The sequence below is a fragment of the Narcine bancroftii genome, chromosome 5 (assembly GCF_036971445.1).
Source record: "Narcine bancroftii isolate sNarBan1 chromosome 5, sNarBan1.hap1, whole genome shotgun sequence".
NCBI lineage: Eukaryota > Metazoa > Chordata > Chondrichthyes > Torpediniformes > Narcinidae > Narcine > Narcine bancroftii.
This window is the reverse complement of record NC_091473.1, coordinates 225429231-225452813: the sequence shown is the minus strand read 5'-3', so window position 1 is coordinate 225452813 and position 23583 is coordinate 225429231. Positions and strand designations below refer to the sequence as shown.

General features: G+C 40.4%; 1 protein-coding gene across 1 annotated transcript in view; it reads right to left on the bottom strand.

Annotated features, from left to right (window-relative positions):
* Window positions 1-23583, bottom strand: part of ampd1 (adenosine monophosphate deaminase 1 (isoform M)) — a 45141-nt gene that overhangs the window by 19952 nt on the left and 1606 nt on the right. Inside the window, exons 2-7 of the mRNA XM_069936439.1 lie at window positions 20317-20491; window positions 19129-19291; window positions 17815-17980; window positions 14372-14591; window positions 12252-12381; window positions 1283-1477 (exon numbers count right to left, since the gene is read on the bottom strand). Of these exons, the coding sequence (XP_069792540.1) occupies window positions 1283-1477; window positions 12252-12381; window positions 14372-14591; window positions 17815-17980; window positions 19129-19291; window positions 20317-20491 (1049 nt within the window). The remainder of the gene's footprint in view (window positions 1-1282; window positions 1478-12251; window positions 12382-14371; window positions 14592-17814; window positions 17981-19128; window positions 19292-20316; window positions 20492-23583) is intronic.

Here is a 23583-nt window from a genome sequence, read left to right as displayed (position 1 = left end):
AGTCATGTTTAAACAATATAATGTACTCGCAACTTGGTCAATCACAAGGGGTGTACCTATTTTAATCAAAATTCTCAATTTTCCAATCCAATTGGAAGATCTTTGAAGTTCAAGTAAAAATCAATCTACTGAATGGATTTAGTAAGTTGAGCAGTATCATCTCCATGCAGGGGAAGGTGGGTGGGGAAAGGAGTCTTCGACCCAAATTCCATTGCCCCCACCCAGAAGATGCTACTTGACACGTTGACTTGCTGCAGCAGGATGGGCTTTGTTCCAGACTCTAGCACCTGCAATCTCTTGTGTTTGTAAACCACATTTCCAACCTCTATGAGGTTGTGTGCAGACCTCCTAAGGTGCTCCCTGACCCAATTAGTTCTCCTCGCTTTTGCTTCTTTCATTTCTAGCTTTCAGTCAAAAGTTAGTGGACTTCAATTCAGATGTGGGGATGGGGTGGGAGGGTTGAACAAAGGAGAGAAAACTAAATGGACGTGTGTGTGTGTGTGTGTGTGTGTGTGTGTGGTAGGATCATCTAAAGCTTGAAAATGTAATATGCACAAGAAGAAGGGATCCCATCACCAGTCATGTCCACCACCTCCCATTTCTGCTTTTCACAGGGGCTTCTTTCTTTGTGATTCTGTGGTACGCTCATCCCTGCATCCACTCCTCCCCATGCCCTGGGCCTATGGCTGCTACCAAAGGAGGTACAATGCCTGTTCTTTCATTACTACCATCCAGGGAACTTCACACATCTACCAGGTCAGAGAGAGGTTCCAATGCACCTCTTCCAACCTGGTCGACTGCTTTTGGTTCTTGCGATGTGGCCTCCTTTACACGGGTGAAACCAAGCATAGGTGAGACAACAGTTTTGTAGAGCACATGTGCTCGAACACAAAAGCCATCTCGAGTTTCTGGTTGTGATGGAACCATTGTTAATACTGTTTGTATATGCAAAACTGGCCTGCCCCTTGCTGATTGTACCCGTGGCTCCTCCCCCTTGATTTCCCTAATAAAGATGGCAACGCCATAACCCCTCTCCCAGAACGGTCTCGAGTCAGCAGCACGAGATGTTCCTTCTGTTTACGATAATAAAAGCCTATCAGTCAGATACCTTCTAGCCGTTGGAATTATTGATAGTGCATCACTAGTTGCACGTCATTTCACTCTCATTCCCACTCCCAGAACAACCTGTCTGTCCTTGGCCCTGGTTACTGCTACAGAGAGGCCACGCACAAATTGGAAGAAGATAATCTCATGTTCCACTTAAAGATAATCAAATACTTACAGCGTGCACATCCAAGGAATCGACTGTTAGGTCATAGGCATTCAATTTCAACTTGGTGAAAAGTTCTTTCAGAGTGAGCTTCTCTTGTTTGCTTCTCCAGACAATGCGATCTGAATCCAGCCGAGTTGTTTTCTTTATAAAGCGCAGGAGATGCTTCTGGTTCATGCAGGCTGCTGCATGGATGTGAGTATCCACCTGGGGGGAGAGTGTTGTGACAGATGTAAGAAGAGAGCAGATACGTGTAGTAAACCTAAGGTTGCAAATGTAGGAAGTTTTAACTTTCTGCACATTGACTGGGTCTCCCAGACTGTAAAAGAACTGGGTGGGTTGGAGTCTGGAGTTTGTGTTCAGGTAAGTTTTCTAAATCAATACATTGAAGAACTGACTAGAGAGGGGGCGGTATTGGATCTCCTATGAGGGAACGAGATGGGTCAGGTGACAGGTTTGCATAGGGCAACACTTCGGGTCTTGTGAACATAATATATTAGTTTTGGGTTAATTATGGAGAAGGATAGGGCTGGGCCTAAGATTGAGATTCTTGATTGGAACAAGGCTCTTTTTTTTAAACTTTATTTAAAAGATAAGTAAAAAGTATAACATACAATCTAAATATTCAAACAATGTAATTTTACAAAGATTTATATATAAAGAAAAACAAAACACAACAAACATTTAATTTTTTTAAAACCCCTACCCCCTCCCACCCCTTCAGCTAGCTCCCTTAAGGGGAGCCAAAAATATAAATTATATATATGTGTATCTTTCTTCTTTTCTTTGGCTTGGCTTCGCGGACGAAGATTAATGGAGGGGGTAAAAAGTCCACGTCAGCTGCAGGCTCGTTTGTGGCTGACCAGTCCGATGCGGGACAGGCAGACACGATTGCAGCGGTTGCAAGGGAAAATTGGTTGGTTGGGGTTGGGTGTTGGGTTTTTCCTCCTTTGCCTTTTGTCAGTGAGGTGGGCTCTGCGGTCTTCTTCAAAGGAGGCTGCTGCCCGCCAAACTGTGAGGCGCCAAGATGCACGGTTTGAGGCGTTATCAGCCCACTGGCGGTGGTCAATGTGGCAGGCACCAAGAGATTTCTTTAGGCAGTCCTTGTACCTTTTCTTTGGTGCACCTCTGTCACGGTGGCCAGTGGAGAGCTCGCCATATAATACGATCTTGGGAAGGCGATGGTCCTCCATTCTGGAGACGTGACCCATCCAGCACAGCTGGATCTTCAGCAGCGTGGACTCGATGCTGTCGACCTCTGCCATCTCGAGTACCTCGACGTTAGGGGTGTGAGCGCTCCAATGGATGTTGAGGATGGAGCGGAGACAACGCTGGTGGAAGCGTTCTAGGAGCCGTAGGTGGTGCCGGTAGAGGACCCATGATTCGGAGCCGAACAGGAGTGTGGGCCTGGAAGTCAGCCTGAAGAAAACTGAGGTCCTCCATCAGCCAGCTCCCCACCATGACTACCAGCCCCCCCACATCTCCATCGGGCACACAAAACTCAAAACGGTCAACCAGTTTACCTATCTCGGCTGCACCATTTCATCAGATGCAAGGATCGACAATGAGATAGACAACAGACTCGCCAAGGCAAATAGCGCCTTTGGAAGACTACACAAAAGAGTCTGGAAAAACAACCAACTGAAAAACCTCACAATATATGTGTATATAAAAATTATAAATGTTAATAACAGTTCAAAATATATCCAATTGCATATAATTCAAATACGGATACCACTTATCAACAAAAAAAATTATTATCATGTAGATTATATGTAATTTTTTCCATAACAATACAAGCTTTCAATTCATTATGCCATCACATTATATTAATTTCTACACCATCTTTCCAAGTACTAGCAACGCATTTACGCGCTACTGATAACACCAAACGTACAAAAGCAATTTGAACTTTATCCAAACCCATTCCCCTTAATGAATACAAATCTCCCAACAAAAATATCATTGGATCCAAAGGTAGTTTAAAATTATATAATTTTTCCAAACTATTTTAATTTCTTGCCAAAATGGTTGGACTTTCACACAAGTCCAAACAGCATGTAAAAAAGTACCAGTACATAAACCACATCTAAAGCAAGAATCCGAATTACTAAACCCATTTTTTTAAAAACTTTTCCGGGGTCAAATACAATTGATGTAAAAAATTATAATTGACCATACCATATCTTACATTTTAATTACATTTTCCTGACACATGTTCGCCCAATCATCTTCAGGAAAAGTAAACACTAAATCAGTCTCCCATTTAAGTTTAGATTTTTCCCAATCTGGTTTATCCATATTGTCCTGTAATAAATTATACACAACTGAAACATAGCCCTTCTTTGGTATAGTAGAAGTCAAAGATTCAAATTTCGACAAAGTAGGCAAATACATCTCTCTACCATAATTATCTTTTACCAAAGCCCTATGCTGACAATACACAAATCAAGAATTTAAAGGTGTTTCAAATTATTCTCTCAAATGGATAAAAGAAAGAAATTGTCCCTCTACAAAACAATCCTGTATTGACTTTATACCTTTAGAATTCCAAATCTTTAAATAACTATTAAACATTGAACATTGAAAAAGGAATAAGCCGATTATTGTATAATGGAGTTTAAATTGATAATTTATCTTTTGACCCTAATTTTTTTAAATCCAAATCTTTAATAAATGTTTCAGTATTGGCATATCATATTCCTGTAATAAAATTAAATTCCAACAGAATATAAATTCATGTATCTTCGTTCTAGGTGGACATGATATCTCCACCTTAGCCCAACTAGGAGGTTGATCCAAATCCATCAGTCTACTAATAAACTTCAACTGAGCTGCCTCATAATAATTTTGAAAATGTGACAGTTGTAAGCCACCCAATGCATATTTCCAAGTAAGTTTGTGCAACGCTACTCGAGCTCATTTACCTTTCCACAAAAACTCTCGTACTGCTTTATTCAAATCCTGAAAAAAACTCTTTGAAAGCAAACAAGGTATTGATTGAAATAAATATTGAATTCGAGGAAATATATTCATCTTAATACTATTAACATGTCCAATTAAAGTTAATGGGAGATCTTTCCATTTAGTTAAGTCTGCTTTAATCTGCCTCAATATAGGTACATAATTTAATTGATATGACAATTGATAGTCATTGTCCACAAATACACCTAAGTATTTGATTTTATTCGTCCATCTTAATTTTGTAATATTTTTAAATAGGAATAATCTTCTACTCCAACTGGCAAAATTTCATTTTTATCCCAGTTAACTTTATATCCTGACAATTCTCCAAATTTCAATAAACACTCCTGTAACTGTTTCACCATCTCTCAGGCTCTATCAAATATATCAACACATCGTCTGCAAATAGATTAATTTTATATTCTTCATCCTTAATCCTCATTCCTCTAATATAATTTTGTCTAATAGCCTGTGCTAACAGTTCTATAGCCAATGCAAATAGGGCTGGCGACAATGGGCAGCCCTGACGAGTTGATCGAGTCAATTTAAAAGATAAAGATGTTATTCATTTGTCACCACCCTAGCAATCGGATTAATATATAAGGCCTTAACCCAACCAATAAAGAAAGGGCCAAATTTAAATTTCTCTAATATGTTAAATAAAAAATCCCATTCAACCGTATCAAAAGCTTTTTCAGCATCTAGTGCAACTACCATAGGATGATTAGGTTGCCACCAATATGCATTGATCAATCAAAGTATATTATCTGAGGCATTTCTATTCTTAATAAAACCTGTTTGATCAATATGTACTAATTTAGGTAAATATTTAGCAAGTCTGTTAGCTAATACTTTCGCCATAATTTTATAATCTCCATTCAATAAAGAAATAGGTCTCTATGAAGATACCTGTAAAGGATCTCTGTCTTTCTTTTGGATAACAGTTATTAAAGCACTCAAACACATTTCTGGTAACTTCTGATCTTCAGTAACTTGATTAACACTTCCCCAAATATATTAGAAAATTTGTCATTAAAAAGTTTATAGAATTCCATAGGAAACCCATAATCTCCTGGGGACTTATCATTAAGCATTTTCTGAATAGCTTCCTTGATTTCAAAATCCATAAATGGAGATTCCAACTCCTGAATATGTTTCTCATCTAGTACTGGCAACGTTAATTTAGATAAGTAAGAATCAATAGAACTATTATCCTGTTTCCCCTCAGAAGTATATAATTTTTGATAAAATTAATAAAACTGTTCATTAATTTCCTGAGGCTTATAGGTTATTATTGAATTCTTCTTAACAGTGTTAAATAGTCCGAGACACCTATTCAGCTTTCAATTGCCAGGCAAGTACCTTGTGAGCCCTTTCCCCCAACTCATAATAACATTGTTTATATCTATTAATTTAGCACTCAAACTGGTAAGTTTGTAAAGTATTATAGCGTAATTTTAACTTCGGTAATACGACTTTTTTTTATCTTCTGCTGTATCTTTCTGAAAATCTTTCTCTAGTTCAGCAATCTGATTTTCCAACTGTAAACTTTCTGCCATATATTGTTTCTTAACTTTCGTAGAATAGCTAATGATCTGTCCCCTCAAATAAGCTTTTAAAACATCCCATACTACAAAATGACTCTTTACAGAATTAACATTTTCAGTCAAAAATAAAGAAATATGCTCTTTAACAAAGGTAACAAACTCTGTTTTTTTCAATAACATTGCATTAAACCTCCATCTATACGTCGAATGTACCATCTCCAAACTTTCACAAGAGAAAAATAATAATGAATGATCTGATATAACTCTACTTTTATATTCAGTTTGAAATACCCTATCCTGAAGATGTGCTGATACCAAAAATAAATCAATTCTGGAAAACGAGTCATGCCTTGAAGAATAAAAAGAAAAATCTTTCTCTGTAGGATTAACTTTTCTCCAAATATCTACCAAATTTAAATCTTTCATTTAACGCATTAAGTTGTATTGCCATCTTTGACTTCCTTATACTCTTTGGATTTCTATCTAATAAAGGATCCAATCACCACCCACTAAAATATTCTCATTAGTCTGATTTAACAAGGAAAAAGCTTCTGAAATAAACCACTCATCATCTGTATTGGGTGCTTATAAATTAAGCAGTGTCCAAAATTCCGCAAAAAATTTACAATTCACTCTTAAAACTCTACCAGCATTCCCTTCAGTAGATACCAATTCAAATGCTAAATTCTTATGAATTAAAATCGCTACTCCTTTTCCTTTAGAATTAAAAGAAGAATAAAAAAACTTGACCAACTCAGTCTCTTTTCAATTTCAAATGTTATTTCTCAGTTAAATGTGTTTCTTGTAAAAAAGCAATATCAATTTTCATCTTTTTTTATATACACCAATACTCTCTTTCTCTTTATTGCATTATTTAACCCCTGAACATTAAAAGTTGCGAAGTTCAATTTAGACACAACTTTAACTATTAGTAAATACACACACTAAAAAATTAAACTCTATAAAATAATGCTCCCCTTTATAATCCTTCAAAAATAAAATAAATAAAAGGAGGAAAAAACCCCTCTTAAAAAAATCAAAACAAAAATTTAAAAAACCACCCAAAGGCAGTATTACCCTAAAGACTGGGTGTGGAAAACCCACTGGTGGCAGATGACTTGCAAAGTTTTTGGTGTCATCCACCCCCCCCCCCCCCCAGCAGGATACATACTTATTGTGTAGATAAACACATATGACTATAGTCCATATCTTCAACCCAGTAACTCTAAACCCAACGATTGCTCCGGATCTTCGATATCAAGAGGATTCTGTATTTCTTCTTTCTTTCCATTTTTTCGATTCTTCCCATTTCTACTGCCATTTCCATTTCCATTTAATCTCCTTTTAGGAGACAAAGGCGGAGAACGACCATTTCTTCTCAATTCCAGCAGGGAGTTCGGAAAGACTAGGGCATCATGATCATTTTCAAAAAACTGAGATTGAAAATTTCCATAAAAACCCTTCAAAATTGCAGGATAATGAAAAGTGAACTTATAACCTTTTCGCCACAGAACATCTTTAGCTGTATTGAATTCTCGCCGTCTACAAATAACTTCCTGACTCAAATCAGCATAAAAGAACACTCTGTTATTTTGACCATTAATGGGGATTGGTTTTGTCCTGCCTTTTGTACTGCCATACGTAAAATCATTTCTCTATCCTGGTATTTTAAACAACAAATCAAAACTGCTCTCGGCAGTTGTCCTGGAAGCAGTTTTCTTCTCAGAGCTCTATGAGCCCTATCTAACTCCAAACCTTCTGGAAAGAACTCTTTACCCAAAACTTCTGGGATCCAGTGTTTAAAGAATTTTATAGAATCAGAGCCTTCAATATCTTCTGGAAGACCAACTATCTTCACATCATTTCTCCGACTCTGATTTTCCAAAGAATCAATCTTCTTCAATAAGTCTCTTTTTTGAATTCCCCAATCTACAAAAGATCCTTCCACTTGTTCTATTTTTTCTCTATTACGCTCCACTTGACTTTAACACTCAGAAAACGCTGTCTCAATTTTCTTGAAATTTTCTTGTACAGTATCAAGATTTTATATATCTATTAATGTCACTTTTGACTACATTCATATCTTGCTTCATATTTGACATTTTTTCACATAAAATATGCATCTTCATTTTCACCTCCCTAAATCCTTGATTCATTTGATCTGATATTTGTTTTGACATATTACCCATCTGATAGGCAATCCCTTCCAGAACTGAAAATACTGAATCCATTCCAGGTTCCAATTCCACTTTTTGAGGTTTACCTTCATAGGTTGCTGGCTCCCCCTGCTGGATGTATTCTGCAAAGGTAATTAAGTCCTCTTTTTCTGTCGGTGTGGATGCCTTGGCAGTGAGGCTGCAGGTCTGGACACCCAACACCAGCACTCCGACCTCTTCGGGGCGCCGGTGTTCGGGCTCCCCCGCAGCCCACACCTCATCAAGGAGCTCCCGGACCCGCCACACCACGCAGGCTGGGCAAAACCACGGTGCGCATCGGAGCATCTTCCGATGCTATTCCACGCGTCCCCAGGCCATCCGCCAAGATCGTGGGGCCGCGGGTCTCCCTGTCGACCGTATCATCCGTGCGCACGGCTTCACGTGCACGCGGATCGGCAGCGACTGAACTCACCAAGGTGCCGGCGCCATCTTGCGGGAGCAAGGTTGGCACCCATGTCAAAATCGGCCGGGCTGGGGTCCTCTGGGCCTTAGGAATCGCTGAAATTGGCTCCGAGGATTCCACTATAAAGGTAGACCTCAATTCTTCCGTACTTTTAATTGGCAATTTCTTTTGAAGTTGAACCTTAGATTTTTTTTTACATTAGTTGCCATAGTAATATGTGTAAAAAATTAAAAATATTATTTTTAACTAATTTTAAACAACTTAAAGTCGGGCGTTTAATGTTCCAGCTGGGAGAACGTGGAATACATGTCTTGCCTTTACGCCATCTTGCCATGCCCCCCAACAAGGCTCATTTTGAGGAGATGCAAAAGAATTCCTTCTGGGAAGGATGCAACAGATAAATGGAAGGTTAGAAAATAAAGGGATTTCAAGGGATATTGGGAATTTGGTTTGGAGGAAGAGGGATGTGTACATTAGGTATACACAGCAGGGAATAAAAGAGGAACTTGAGGAATATGAAGAGTGGGAAAAAATCTTAGATATTAGAAAGGTGAAAAGGAGATGTGAGGCTGCTTTGGCAGGCAAACTAAAACTAAATCCAAAGGGTTTCTCTAGGTACATTAAAAGTAAAAGAATAGTGAGGGATACAATTTAGCCTCTTGAGGATTAGAGGGGTAGACTCTGTGAGGAGTCAGAGGAGATGGGGGAAATTTTAAATGATTTTATTCTTCAGTGTTCACTAAGGAAATGAAAATTTAGTCAGGTTAAGTGAGGAAAACGTAGTGAGGTCAAGGAAAACATACAGACTAGGACGTTATTCCTTGGAGTCTATAAGATTGACGGGTGATTTGATAGAGGTATTTAAAATCATGAGGGGAAAGATAGAGTAAATGTAGATAAGCTTTTTCTGGTGAGAGTGGGGAAGATCCAAACAAGAGGACATGGATTGAGATTGAAGAGGGGGTTTCATGAGGGGGAATTTCTTCACTCAGAGGGTAGTAGGAGTGTGGAATGAGCTTTTGGCCAAAGTGGTAGATACGGGCTCAATCTTAATATTTGAGGAAAAGTTGGACTGGTCTATGGAAGGTTATGGGTTGGGTGCGAGTCAATGGGACTAGATGAGAGAAGGTGTTCAGCATGGACTAGGAGGACCAAACTACCATGTTTCTGTGTTGTAATGGGATATGATTAATGTCCTAGATGAAGAGGTGAAAGGATGGGTCAGTAAGTTCGTGGATGATATGAAGGATGTAGGAGTTGTGGATGGTGCTGAAGGTTGCCGTAGGTTACATAAGGAAATAGACAGGATGCAGAATAGGGCAGAAATGTGGCAGATGGAGTTGAATCCGGATGTGTGAGGAAGGACAAATCAGAAGGGTTACTTAAGAGTGTGGATGAACTGAGGGACCTTGGGGTCCAAATCCATACATCTCTCAAGGTCACCATGCAGGTTTATAGAATAGTTAAGAAGGCTTATGGGATGGTGGGCTTTATTAATAGGGGGATTAAGTTCAAGAGTTGCAAGGTCATGTTGCAACTCTACAAAGTGTGCGATTACACAAAGTATTATGTTCAGTTCTGGTCACTATATTATAGGAAGGATGTGGGAGCTGTGGAGAGGGTGCAGAGGAGATTTACCAGGATGTTGCCTGGTTTAGAAAACAAGTCTCATGAGCCAAGGTTAGCAGAACTGCGACTTTTCTCTTTGGAGCGTGAAGGATGAGAGGAGACTTAATAGAGATCTACAAGATGATGATAGGGTGGACAGCCAGTGCCTTTTTCCCAGGGCAGGAATAGCAAACACCAGAGGGCATGAGTACAAAGTGAAGGGAGGGAAGTTTAGGGGAGACATCAGGGGTGAGGGGTTTTTTTTAAATTACACAGAGAGTTGTGGATGCCTGGAATGCCTTGCCAGGGATGGTGGTGGAGGATGAAACATTAGGGGCACTTAAGAGACTCTTAGACAGACACATGGATGGAACAAAAATAGAGGGTTACATGGTATCTTTTAAGGATTATGTGGGTCTGCACATTGAGAGACAAAGGCCTGTATAGTAGTGTTCTATCTTTCTGCTCAGTTTGAAGTTGTCTATCATAATTCCCCCTTTTATTTCAAATATTTTGAAAACTTGTAATTGCGTGTAATAGAGAATAAGAGAAAATACAAACAATGAGATACAAAACATTGCAGATACTGAAATTTTGAAATAAAATCAGTGGGAATATCCTATAGATTTTGCAGCCCATGCAGGGAGAGAATGTTACAGATTGATGACTAGTCGATTCCAATACAAACTAGAAAGGCTGAGATCGGTAAGAGTCGAGTTCATTATTAAGTCCCAAGATACAGTACGTCAAGCCTTAGGATCGAAGTAATTGCTTTAGATAACCAGCCTCTCCAAGTTTGAATTGGAACTGGCTCAGTCATCAACCTGTAGTCTTAACTCTGCTTCTCCCTCCATAGATGTCTCATCTGGTGAGCATTTTCAGCACGTTTACATTTCTATTTCAGATATCCAGTGTCTGTACTCTTTTACTGTTTTGCACCTTGAAGTTCTCATGTTGATTTATTCTCTATTTTCATTCTATGTCACCATCTGGGCAGTTGTGATTAATAAGCCTATATATATATCCTCCTCCTCCTGCCCACTTGTGTGACTGTGTCTCTTGGTCTCCACTCTCTCACAGACATTCCCTTTTTCCTGTCCAACACTAACCATCCCTGCTCCAACCACCTTCCCCCCCCCCACCCCCCGCCCACTTCTCCACAAACTAAAACAGGTTTGATTTCTAATTTTCTGTTGATGGGAAGTGTCATTGATCGAAAACTATTAACTGGATCCGCTGAATGTTTGTGGTGTGCTATTTCAAAGGAGATAGACAAATGATGAGGTTAACCAGAAGATTTCAGTGTTACCAATGTTGCACTTCAAATCCTTTAGATTTTTAAGATCTAAAGAGTACTGGAGGCTGAGGCTTGTAATTGGACACCTTGCAATTCTCCAGAGAACATGTGCTGAGTAGATGAATGGGTATGTGATATTTTGAGATATGTCACAACAAAGTGGCAGACCATTTATTGTTAATATTAATATGAACAACATCAAAATATTACAGATGCTGACAATGCTGGAGACTTTCATTAAAACCTTACAAAGTGAAGGACTATGGTTTTCCGATCCAGAGGAAGAGGAGATGACAAAGTGAAGACCCATCATGGCACAAAAGGATGGATTAATAACAGGGAAGTCAATGGTACAAGGTAAGGTAGAGTGGTGGGGGTGAGAAACAAAGGCCACTATGGAGAACATAACAATAGGAGAATCGGAATCATTACCTGAAATTACTCGAAGGAAATTTCTGCAGATTGTTGAAATCTGAAATAAAAACAGGAAATGCTGGGAAATGTTCATGTTGAAATGTTGAACTCAATGTTGAGCCTGGAAGACTGATATGCCTTGTCAGAGTTGAGGTGCTATTTGTTCAACGTGTATTGAACTACAATAGAACAGAGCCACAGAAGATGGAGTGAGTGTAGAATGGTGAATTGTACTGCCAGAGAACTTCAGGTTTTTCAACGAGGCCAACCATTCTCCATATTGTTTCCCGAGCATTTTGCCAAAAGAGCTATATCAAATTGCAAAAGTACAAGGGAAATTGCTGTCTCACCTGGAAGGATGGGGCTGGGAAGAAATGATCTGAAAGCATTGAGTGGATCAGTTGTCCTGGATGACAAGTGGTGCATGAACTGATGAGTGAGGCTGAGAAGCTCACGCAGACCTGGTCAGTATGACCCAGGAAAAGCAGAGTGCGTACTAGCATACAGCAGGAGAAAGAGGCTGGGGCTTTACCTTTCTGACATTGTAGAAATCTCTGTGAGGATTAATCTTCAATTCTTTTATCTCTTCCATGTCATTCAGCATCTCATGTAGGTTGAACTTAGAATTAAGAAATTTTAAGCGGCGGTGAGTGTATGTCTTTCTGAACAAAAACAAGACAGGAAGGGAAATGGAAAAGAATTTTAGCTATTTCACACAATGTGGATGATTATGCCAACAAGCTTTGATAGAAACTAAAGAAGAGCCAAGAGTTGAAAAGAACTTGGTAAATAATTCCCCCTCGACAGAAACAGATTATGGAGCTGAAGACCATCACTCTGTCCACATCAATGACAGAGATCTCCCAGGAGTCAACCATTCCAATTCTGCTCTCCACTCCCACACTGACATGTTTGCCCACGGCTTCATGTACTGTCAAACCAAAACCCTCCGTAAGTTGGAAGAGCCACACCTAATTTTCTGTCTGAACACTCACTCGCTGGATTTCACTGATGTCGACTTCTCCGGATTTTGCTAGCCTCATTCTTCCTCTTGCTTTGCCATCCCTCTGCCTTGTTTCCTTCAGCTCTCCCATCTCTTCCCTCTCCATATACAGAGCCATTCCCCCTCCCTTTATTTTCTGGTGTACCCTCCCTCTCTCCCTTATCCACATATTACCTCCTGTATATGGGATTGTGCTCTTTCCCTGTGTGTCCTTGCCTCCCCCCCCCCCGCCCACCCCCACCCCTGCCTCCATTGTGTCCATACCTTGATGAAGGGCTCAAGCCCAAAATATTTGTTTATGTATTTTGATCTTGGCTGCATGAAGTATACTGTTTGACTTGCTGAGTTTCTCCAGCATTGTGTTTTTACAGATTATGGGACGCTGTACAAGGGCTACACTACAACAAAGTGACCAGACAAAAAAAATTTCAAATGGCATGAGTGGTCAAGGGAACCCTGAAGATGCAAAAAGAACATCACAGAAATGTACACATTCCTGTCTTCATGAGATGCCATGGACAAAGGAACATGGGTCTGCAAATGAGCAATCTGGTATTATAATTCTTCCACCAGCTCAGTCCTCTGCATTTGTAACATGATGCACTAAATTAACTTGGCATCATGGGATTATTGTGTGATTAGTATCTTTGTCCCGCAGCTTTCTATTCTAAACGTAACATACCCGTTGTTATAATGTAGGAATTTGGTTAATTTCAGTCTTTCTGTCTCTATTGATTACTCTCTATATATTCTTATTCTCACCTTTATCTCTTTTTTTCATTTTATATCTTTCATTCTCACCTTATCTCTTTTCCCACTGGTTGAATGATTGACCCCTGACATTGGCCATTCAGTGAAGTGGATGTGTCCACTCCAGCTCACTTAACTCCATGATGAGAAACACATAAATTGGTTAAAAGAATATCTTTATGGTCTTCATTGAGTCACACAATCTATTTTTTTTTCTTTCACTTCCTTGGTAATTTTCCTGAAGGAATTAATGCATCATTCTTCACGCAGTTAGACGCCAGTGAGGGTTAGGGAGAAGGATGTGGAGAGACTTCAAGGGATAAAGCCAGATTCTGTGTGATGACCAAGGCATAGTAAGTGAAACATAAGATGGAAAAATGTGTTTTTGGACTGGTTTCCATACCTGAAGAACCATGAATTTGCAATAGAGGAGGGCAGCAAAGGTTCACCAGGTTGGACCTCATCCTACAAGAGGAGGTTAGACAGACTGGGCCTAAACTCCATTCGAATTTAGAAGCAGGTGAAGCGATTTCAATGAAATGCCCAAGTCTTCGGGGGGCTTGACAGGGTACAGGTGGTTGATATTTTCCCCCTACATACACCAACAGGGACATGCGGACATTCCTTCGAGGCAAAAGATGCTCCTATTGGTTACTCCTTGCAGAGAGTAGAACAGAGCAAGGATTAAATCTTGGACTGAACAAAGGGAAGGTGGAAGGACCATGCAGGTGAGGCAGCGTCCATGGAGAGATATGGTCAGTTAATGTTTCAGGTCAGGATCCTTTATTGAGACTTAGACCTAGGACTGTCCTAGTCTGGTTCAATGAGTTAGTGAATCATGAGGAAAATTTTCTTCCCTTTATCTCTGTGCTAAGCATTCTGCAATTGTGATAACTTACACAGGCCCCTGGGCGATCAGTGCAATTAGAAAGTTCATGTCATCTATGAAGGTGGGCACGTCTAGGTAAGGTAGGTCTTTGGGTTCATTCCTCTTGATTGAGTCATTATTGGCATAAACATAGATCACACCATCTTTCATCTTACACACGTATCCAAGGTTTTCCGGCAAATCCTTAGGATTAAAGGGATCTTCTCCAGATTTGATCAGTGGAGAATATACTGAAATAAAAATAAATACGAAATAAAAATCAATGACCTAGTCACAAGTGAAGCTCTTCCAGCAGACCATGACACTGATTTTTTAAGGACCAGATTCTTACATCCAACTTCCTCGACTTTCTCTTTTCTTGCTGTGACTACAGCAGCGGCATATTAACCATTAGAAAAAGTAGGCTAAAGCCTAGGGGCCTGGAAGGGAGGGACATCGGGATCGTGGCATTAAAAACTAATATGTTATTTAACATCTCCTTATTCTATTCAATGAAGGGTGGGTGGGTGGGGCAGGAGGGACAAGGTCAGGGGAGCCTGATGAAAGATCAGCAAGGGGCCCGGGTGATAGTTAATCTGCCACAGGACTACAGAGATTGGTCCTCTCACAATCTACACTTTTTCCTTTCATTGTAGAACCACAGGATCACACAGCCCACAAATGGAATCTTATGGTCCTTCTTCACAGATGCTGCTCAACCCAGTGCCCAAAAAAAATACATCTGCAGCCTCTTGTGTTTGCATTCAACCTCCTTGAATTCTTGGTGCTTGGGAACAGCAGATACCATGTTACCTGCAGTTAAACAAGATTATCTGCAGATGCTGGGGTGCAATGCACAGACGAGCTGGAGAAACTCAGCAGGTCATGCAGCATCCAGAGGAAGCAGAGGGTAACCAACATTTTGGGTCTTTTCATCAGATACAAGAGAGAACAAAAAAACAGGGAGGAAAGGGAGGGGAAGAATGAGAGGAGGAAGGATGGGGTAAGAGGTTAAAAAGTGAATACAGGAGAGAGGGTAGAAAAGTCAGAAGCTGAGAAGTGATGGGGAAGAGGGCAGAAAGTAGCTCTCCGATAGGAGGAGGGGAAGGGTATGGGGGGGGGGGGGCTGGAGGAAATGAGGCAGTGATCCCACTTTCGTGAATTGCACATGCTATTTGCTCTTCAAAGCATCCTTCCCCAGAGACCCGAGTTTCTTTCCAACTCAAGCAATTGCCCACATTTATCGGAAGATGTTGGCATGATGGGCATGTGTAAGCAATTTGTTGAGAGGAGCTGAACCCCAAATGTTCACCCCTGCTGATGGATTGGTTGTGGCCCCACTACGTTGTGGGATCCTATGTCCTTAGCTCATTCTTATAAAATAGATAAAGTGGGTTGAATTGGCTGAAGACTGGCTTCAAAGATGCTGGTTACCCCACCCCAGGATCAAGGTTGGCCATCTATTAGCCAATGGACACGAGATGGATAGGAAAGGCTTAGACCAAATGGAAGTAAATGGGACTAGCCCAGATACCAGCTTGGTCATCATGTGCTGAGTCTCTGGGCATTACAAATACTTCAGCCATATCTTTCTCTTGTATTTAAAAACTTGACTGAATGTTGTACTAATAACAACTTCTTTCTTATTCAGTGTCACCAAAACCAAGGAACTGAATGTAGACTTTAAGACAGATGAATGAGAGGTGCATGATCCGGTGTTAACTGGGGGGATTAGCAATAGAGAGGATAAGCAAATGTAAATTCCTGGGAGTCACTATCATGGAGGAACTTTCCTGGACCCAAGAGTCTAATGTTATCGTGAAGAAAGCACATCAGCGCCTCTACTTTCTCGGAGTTTAGAGATTCATTGCGACATTGGAAACCTTGGCAAACTTCTACAGATGTGTGGTGGGAAGAGTGCTGACCGGCTGTATCACTGGCTGCTACGGGGTCCCTGATGCACCATCAATCACTCAGAAGACTATTGTTGAGAAACCAATGTTAGCCTGACATCCTAAAATCAATGTTTGAGGTACACAGACACCCACACTATAAGCAATTCCGCAGATTAATGAATTGCGTTCTAATGAGGTTTCACCGTACTATATATCAGCGTTGCGGTTAGTGCAATGCTATTATAGCGCTAGCAACCTGGGTTCGACTCTGGCTTTGTAGCAGAATTTGTATGTTTACCCCATGTCTGTGTGGATTTCCTCCAGGTGTTTCGGTTTTCTCCCACCCTTCAAAAAAATAATATGGAGGTTGTCGCTTAATTGGGGCATTTGGTCCCGCACTTTGTGACCGAAAGGCCTTGTTACTGTGCTGTATCTCAAAATTTTAAAATGTTAATATTCTCTTCCCCTTCATCCTGCAATTAAATAATTAATCCTTAGGATCCTATGTATTCTCCCACTGTTCTCATTCTGGGTATTATTCCTTATCTTGATTTTATTAAGAATGCAGGAACATGTGAGTTGGATGGTCAAATTAAAAATAATTCTCTCTCAATCTGCATACATAGTAATGTTTGGGTTTGATTTTGAGATAAATAGGAAGTAGTTCACCAGTTAGGGTAAGGGAGTAGGAAATGGAGAGGGTATCTGAAGGGGACCAGAGAGTGGTGAGGATTGGAATACGCTGCCCAAGATAACAGGGGATGGAAATTCACTGAGTGTATTTAAGATGTAACTAGATTTAATTCATATGTTCTGGACTTGTCAGAGTCTTGAGAAATAATTGATTTCAAACTTTCTCCGCTCTTTTTAAAGTTAATTTTAAACCAAATCCCTTAACTGTTGGAGAGAGTGACATAATGTTAATGACATCTGAGCTACATGTATTAGCCTTTATTTCTCTTATGGCTAGGTGGGTGGTGTTGCTCAGATGGAGGGATGTTACCCCACCTAATCATGGTCAATGGCTATGTGACGTCATGTCATGTTTAAACTTAGAGAAGATTAGATGCTCAATTTCAGACTTGAATTTAAATTTTCAAACATGGTGGGGACTTTTTTGAATTACTTTTATAATCTTTGACTTGTTATGAAGGTAGAAATGTTGACTAATGAGGTAATTTATCTCTCTGATAAGAATTCTGTCTTCCTCTTTTTTTGAGTCTAACAGATTCTCTCTTGGTAATGGGTTTAGATTTTCCTTTTTTTAATAATAAAATATTAATACAATGTAATCTGTTTGATTAAATTATGGAGTACCTGTACTCTGTACTTTTGGGTGTCAAATTTCAATGTTAATATAAATATTGAAAAAGATGTAACTAGATGAACTTTTCAACCACCTGTACCCTGCCAAGTGCTAAAAGATAGGATTAATGAGGATGGGTGTCTACTGGTTAGCATGGGGATGGTGGGCTGAATGGCCTATGTCCATGCTATATGACTGTTTCTGAAACTAGCTCTTTGTAAAGTCGGGTACAAGAGATAGTAGGTGTTCTTCTGCTCCGCCGTGTACCCTCACCTGGATGCACTTCATCTTCCTCTCTCCACTGTTCATTTTCCATGGTTCTCAGGAAACGGGAAGTGGTTCGAAAAAATCTCTGAAATGACAGCCGCATGTATTTTTCCCGAATGGTTAAAGCTCGATGCAGACCCTTGCAGGCAAGCTCAAAATCTTCCAAGGTTACCTGTTCACAAACAGAGAAACAAACAACGTCAGAGTCCTGGCTCTCCCTGAATCTTTGATCTCTATCATTTCCCCATCCCATATTAATTCCATTTGAAGCAGTGCCGTGAAAATCTTGACTAGAATTTAGGAGAGATAGCCTCAAGATTAGTAGATTTACGAATGGAGACGAGGAGGAATTGCTTTTCCCAGAGGGTGGTGAATCTATAGAATTCGCTGCCCATTGAAGCAGAGGAGGTGACCTCAGTAAATATATTTAAGACAAGGTTGGATAGATTTTTTTTACAAAGTAGGGGAATTAAGGGATATGAGGAAAAGGCAGGTAGGTGGAGATCAGCCTATCATCATTATTGAATGGCATAGCAGGCTCGATGGGCCAGATGGCCTACTCCTGCTCCTATTTCTTATGTTATGTTGACCATTTGGGCAGGAATGATTGGACTTAAGCCTTTGGAGATTTTGTAATAAGACTTACTTCAATGTTACTGGCAATGAGAGGATAGTCACCAGATAGAGTCCAAGAGACTTGTCTACTTTCTCAGCCCCACTCATTAAACTTCCTACCACCTGAGTTCCCTTCTTAACTCAATTTATTTCTTTTATGACCTACCTCTCAAAATGGCTGTCTTCCATCCATCCTCAAAGTACCCCCTGCTCTCCTTGTAAAGTCAATACCACCCCCGGCCACCAACCCCTCTCCCTTGACTTTCCTCTCCACCAGTGCAAAACTAGACTAGATCTGGTTGAATATAAAATTTCAATAAAATAAGAAGTATGAAGGGATGAGGGAAGGATTTAACCTTTGTGATCAATCCAATCATTCTTCTTCACTCTCTACATTTTTTGATGTTTAATTTGTATTTATGGCACTGAAGTCCTTGTGAGACTTACAAAGTCTGAGTTGTCAACCAACCAGTGTGGAATATCAATTGCTTAAAAAAACCTCATACTTGGTTCATATCTCTCTTCCAAATTCCCTGTCAAATAACTCCGTGTAACACAGAATGTTTCTCATGCCATTAATTTGCTTAATTCCACAACTACCCTAATCATTGTTTTCGATTTCCATCATCTCAAAAGGGAACGAGTCCCACCTTAATTGGGAAGGCACGATGCAAGGTTCATTCGATACTCTCAAGTTCACCTTACCCCTGAGGCATAGTCTCCAGTGATTGAGACTCTCTGGAAATCAGGTACATTTGCGTATGAGGGCTCCATCATCTGAATGGCTGAATCCACTGGTTGAATTACTTCAGGTATGTGGACTACTGGCACTAATGTCTCAATGGTCTTGGCTCTCATTATCTTCTTCCTAATGGGGTAACACAACCCAGGTGAATTAAAACAAAGACTGCGTCCTGGTTTTCAAACAGACCACCACCATCAGCAAAAATACTGAATGACCTGCCCTTGATTCATAATAATTTTACTAAAACAGAGCGTGGTCTCTGTCCAGGACCTGGCTTCGGGAGCAGGGACCTGTGCATCCTTTCTACCTCCACCCTCTCCCCCAGCACCTTGGGGATCCATGTTTATGGGGTTCTGACCCTCGGCCCCCTCCTTCAACCCCACTACTTTGACGCCGTTCTTCCTGCTAAAATTTTTCAGGGGATCTAGCTTTCCCCATATCTAACATAACATAACATAACAATTACAGCACGGAAACAGGCCATTAGGCCCTTCTAGTCTGCACCGAACCAAACACCCCTTTCTAATCCCATATCTGATCCCTTTCTTTCATCAAAGAGTCAATTTTCCTCCCCATGCTATTAATAGTGTTCTCTGTTACCACACCCCCCCCCCCCCCACTCTCTCCTCCATTGCTGAACCCTTTCCCAATGTGAGGGCCCCCTGTACTTTATCCAACTTTTTACCCATAACCTCAGCCCTTTTATCCCTAAAGTCCAACTCTTATCTTGCACTGGGTCACATTCAGCCTTATAGCTACTGAGATTACAAAGCTCCTGGTCTAATACCATCTCTTTTTAAAATCCCTATGCTTGTTTTCCTGACCCTTCTCATTCTGTAATATCTTGCAGTCTTCTGAAGTTTCATGACCTTAATGTTCCTCTAGTTTGGAACCTTGGACAGCTTTTGATTTTAATCATTTCATCACTTACTGCCATACTATTGGCTGTCCATTTCCCGAAGCTTTAGATTTCACTGCTCGAGCTCAACTTTTTCTGACCAGGGATTAGGCATGATTCCTGAAATTTCTTCTCTGCCTCGGTTTCAAAGTTATACTTGGTAATACTCTCGTTAATTCTTTTGCGATTTTTTTTCTCTACATTAAAGAGGAGAGGTCCGTAAAGTTATTCAAACTTTGCGCTTTAGTACCTCTTCTCAGTGGATTCCTTCGACTTTCTGTCAATTAGGTTGTCTTGCATCTGGAGTTGTCCAATGGGACATTCATCTGTCATCCCAAATGGAGAGATCTCATCTCTTTCATCTTCATCTTTAGCATCTTGTGCAAAGACCTTCTCAGCTAAGATCCGTACATTCTCGTCCAGCCCTAAAAAGCGAAGTCACGTGCTTGTGTAAGAAGGTTTAATCAAACAGCACATTTATAATAGCAGTTAAAAAAACCCACCACAGACTGAGATTTTGTTATGTGTGAAATCTGAAGTGCTTCTGTTGTTGTAAAACTATACTTATTACAATTAGATTTGGGCAAATTTTTGCTAAGGGAAAAACTATCTGTTGAAATCCAGCACTTACAAATGATATTTTTAATAATATACTGAATTTGACAAGCAGGAGTGGCATAAAAAGTTGAAAGCAAACTTCTTTAAGAATTATATGTATTAATCGGAAGAATTTTTGACATATTGTGGCATTTGTCATCGAATTGGGTGTTGGTCATCTCCAGCAGAGGATGTTTGGTTTGGATGCAAGAGGGTGCTGAAAGTTTTCTGATTGAGCTGAAGGTTTGAATCTGGAGCTCGGGCTGCCGATGGTTTGGACTGAAATCTGTATGGCTGTGGGGGATGCAGCGGTGCTGTGGGCAGATCCGCGGACACTCGGTGATTCTGAAGGACTCCTTTGTTTCTCTTTCTCTGAGTCTAAGTAGCGCTTCAGTCAATTTCTGCTGATGGTGAATCTGTCTGCCATACGACAGACTGAAGCAGATTCCGTGTTATCTTGCACTGTTTTTATTACATGACAATAAAAGAATGCTATTTAGATGCCTGATGAAGTAGCATAACTTCCTACGAGATAGAGCACCAAATCAATGATAGCTCGCCAATGCTGCAGCAAGAAAACCTTTGATATTGGGCACAATGAAAAGTGGTAAAGTAGAAGTTTAGGTTTTAAGCTGCAGAGGATACTATCTAAAATCCATGCCATCAACGATTCAGTGGGGATGGAAAGCCCGGCCAGATGTGAAAGTGAAGATGGGCCAAGCCAAGGGATGCAATCAAAGGAAGTTGAAGAGTAGATGGAATTCATAAATGAGCAGATGTAGATGAGTACCTGGTCCCATTAGCCTGTCAATCAGGGTCCAAGGTACCCCTTTTCCCAGAGTCAGAGTCCTCCACTGCACAAGGGGTAGAAATCCAGCAAGGATCCTTCAGTTTAATTCTCCCTGCTCCTCAGGTTGTCTCTCCCATGCCCCTACCCCCCCACCCCCCCACAACTTCCTCCTATTGGTTTACAGATCCAGTTTTCCCATCTCTGCAGTTTGTGGCAAAGTCCAACCACTGCATGTGCCCACTCTTCTGGGTCAATCATGACCTCTAGCCACACCCCTCCCTCCCCCCTCCAATCATAGAGAGTCCAAAGTGTATAGCAAGATGAAGATTGGATTTTCTGGCAAGAGTTCTTGATCAGAGCTCAGGACGGCCTTCCACCAGTGGGATTTTTTTTGTATCTAGGGTTGATTGGCCATTCATTGTAGCTGTAAGTTCATTCCTAGATTTTAAATGTCATGGAATTGACTGGTGTGGAAACTATCCAACAAAGTTATAGATCAAAAATAGCTAAGGATGGAAAATTACCAGCACAAAAAATAACTGGAAGGGAGAAATCAAGTTAAGGCTTTAGATTAATGATCTTTTATTGACCTGAAACAGCCAATTGTATCTCCTTGCACTCATGCCACATTTTCTCCTGGGAATTGCTAGGATTTTCTGTCTCAATTTCATTTTTACAGCATATGCATTTTTTGCTTGACTTGATCACACAATGTTCATCAGGGCAATTTCATGGTTGCCTTGGAAAATGAAAATTGAGAGTTCCCTTTCAAAAGATTTTGAAACATTGGTTGATAATTAAAACACAAACACTATGAAAAGAAGTGGGAGAGGCGAGCAGGCATACAAAGACCTGGCTGGCTTTACTAACTCAGCAGTTGGAGATAGCTGTGTGGGCTTAGCTCCTTGACCTATGGTGCTTGAGTTGGGTCAGTGTTGCAAATAAAGTGCAAGAACTTGGGGGGTTTGGATTCGCAATGATAGATTGGGAGTTTTATTTTATACCCAAGTGAACACCTATGCTGAGCGACCACGTTCTCTCACAGCCCTGTCCGACCCACAGACGCCGTCTGACCGACAGACGCTGTCTCAGTATATTCACTTTAATTTTGTGGAGAGCGATCAGAATGATCTCCGGGGATGGGTCGGGTGGTGAGAATTTCTGGCCTTCAGACAGGACTGGCAGCTTGTGGTGGGAGTGGATGCATTTCATTCATTAATGCACTTTGTTGGAGATCCATTGGCTCTGTTTATTAATACTTAATGGATACTTAACATGTGTTAGAAAACTCCAAACTTCTGTTTACACAGGGATATAATGAATCTTGATTCAGCTCCAGTAACAGAGATAAACATTTTGATTTCTTGGGAATTTCAATTTACAGGAGTAAAATGTGACACCATGAAGAGGTAGATGGAAACCAGGGGTGGGGGGAAAGCACATGAACAACAGATGACTGTGAACCAGGATGAAGAAGGAGTAGAATGGGTCTTAAGAATTTCTGCAACAGTTGGAATAATTTCATTACCTCCTTAGTACTGGTAGAGACTAAACAGTAAAGGAATCAAGGAAAGACTTCTACTGAATGCCCCATAAGATGGACCCATGCTGTCATTTGGGATGGGTTTTGTTTATAGAGCAGATGCCATGCCAGCATTACCTGTTACATCCACTCCTTTGCACTTAATTTTACAATCCCTACTTCAGTAGAAACAAACATTGACCGATCTTAATGTGACCAGATCATTAGAAATGCCATTCGGGTAATGGATTGTAAAGGGACTTATCAGCCCTGTTTAATGATGAACTACAATTATATTCAAACTTGATGGCATGACTGTTTTCTTATTCAAAAGCGGAGAAACAAGAATAAAGATGTGTAGAAACCTAACATTTGAAGGCTAGATTTTTGCAAATTCTGTCTTAACAACACAAATTTTGAGGACTTTTCAAATCATACAGTAATTAAAGGCTGTTCCTCACATCAGGGAAATGTTGTCTCTCTTTAAATATGACAGCAATTAGAAGGAAACTGAGGATAAACCCATCTGTAATCTGTGGTTATTTGATATGATGATCTAGATTTCCCCTGAGAGATTCAGTTGTCAACATGAATTTGACATTCAAGAG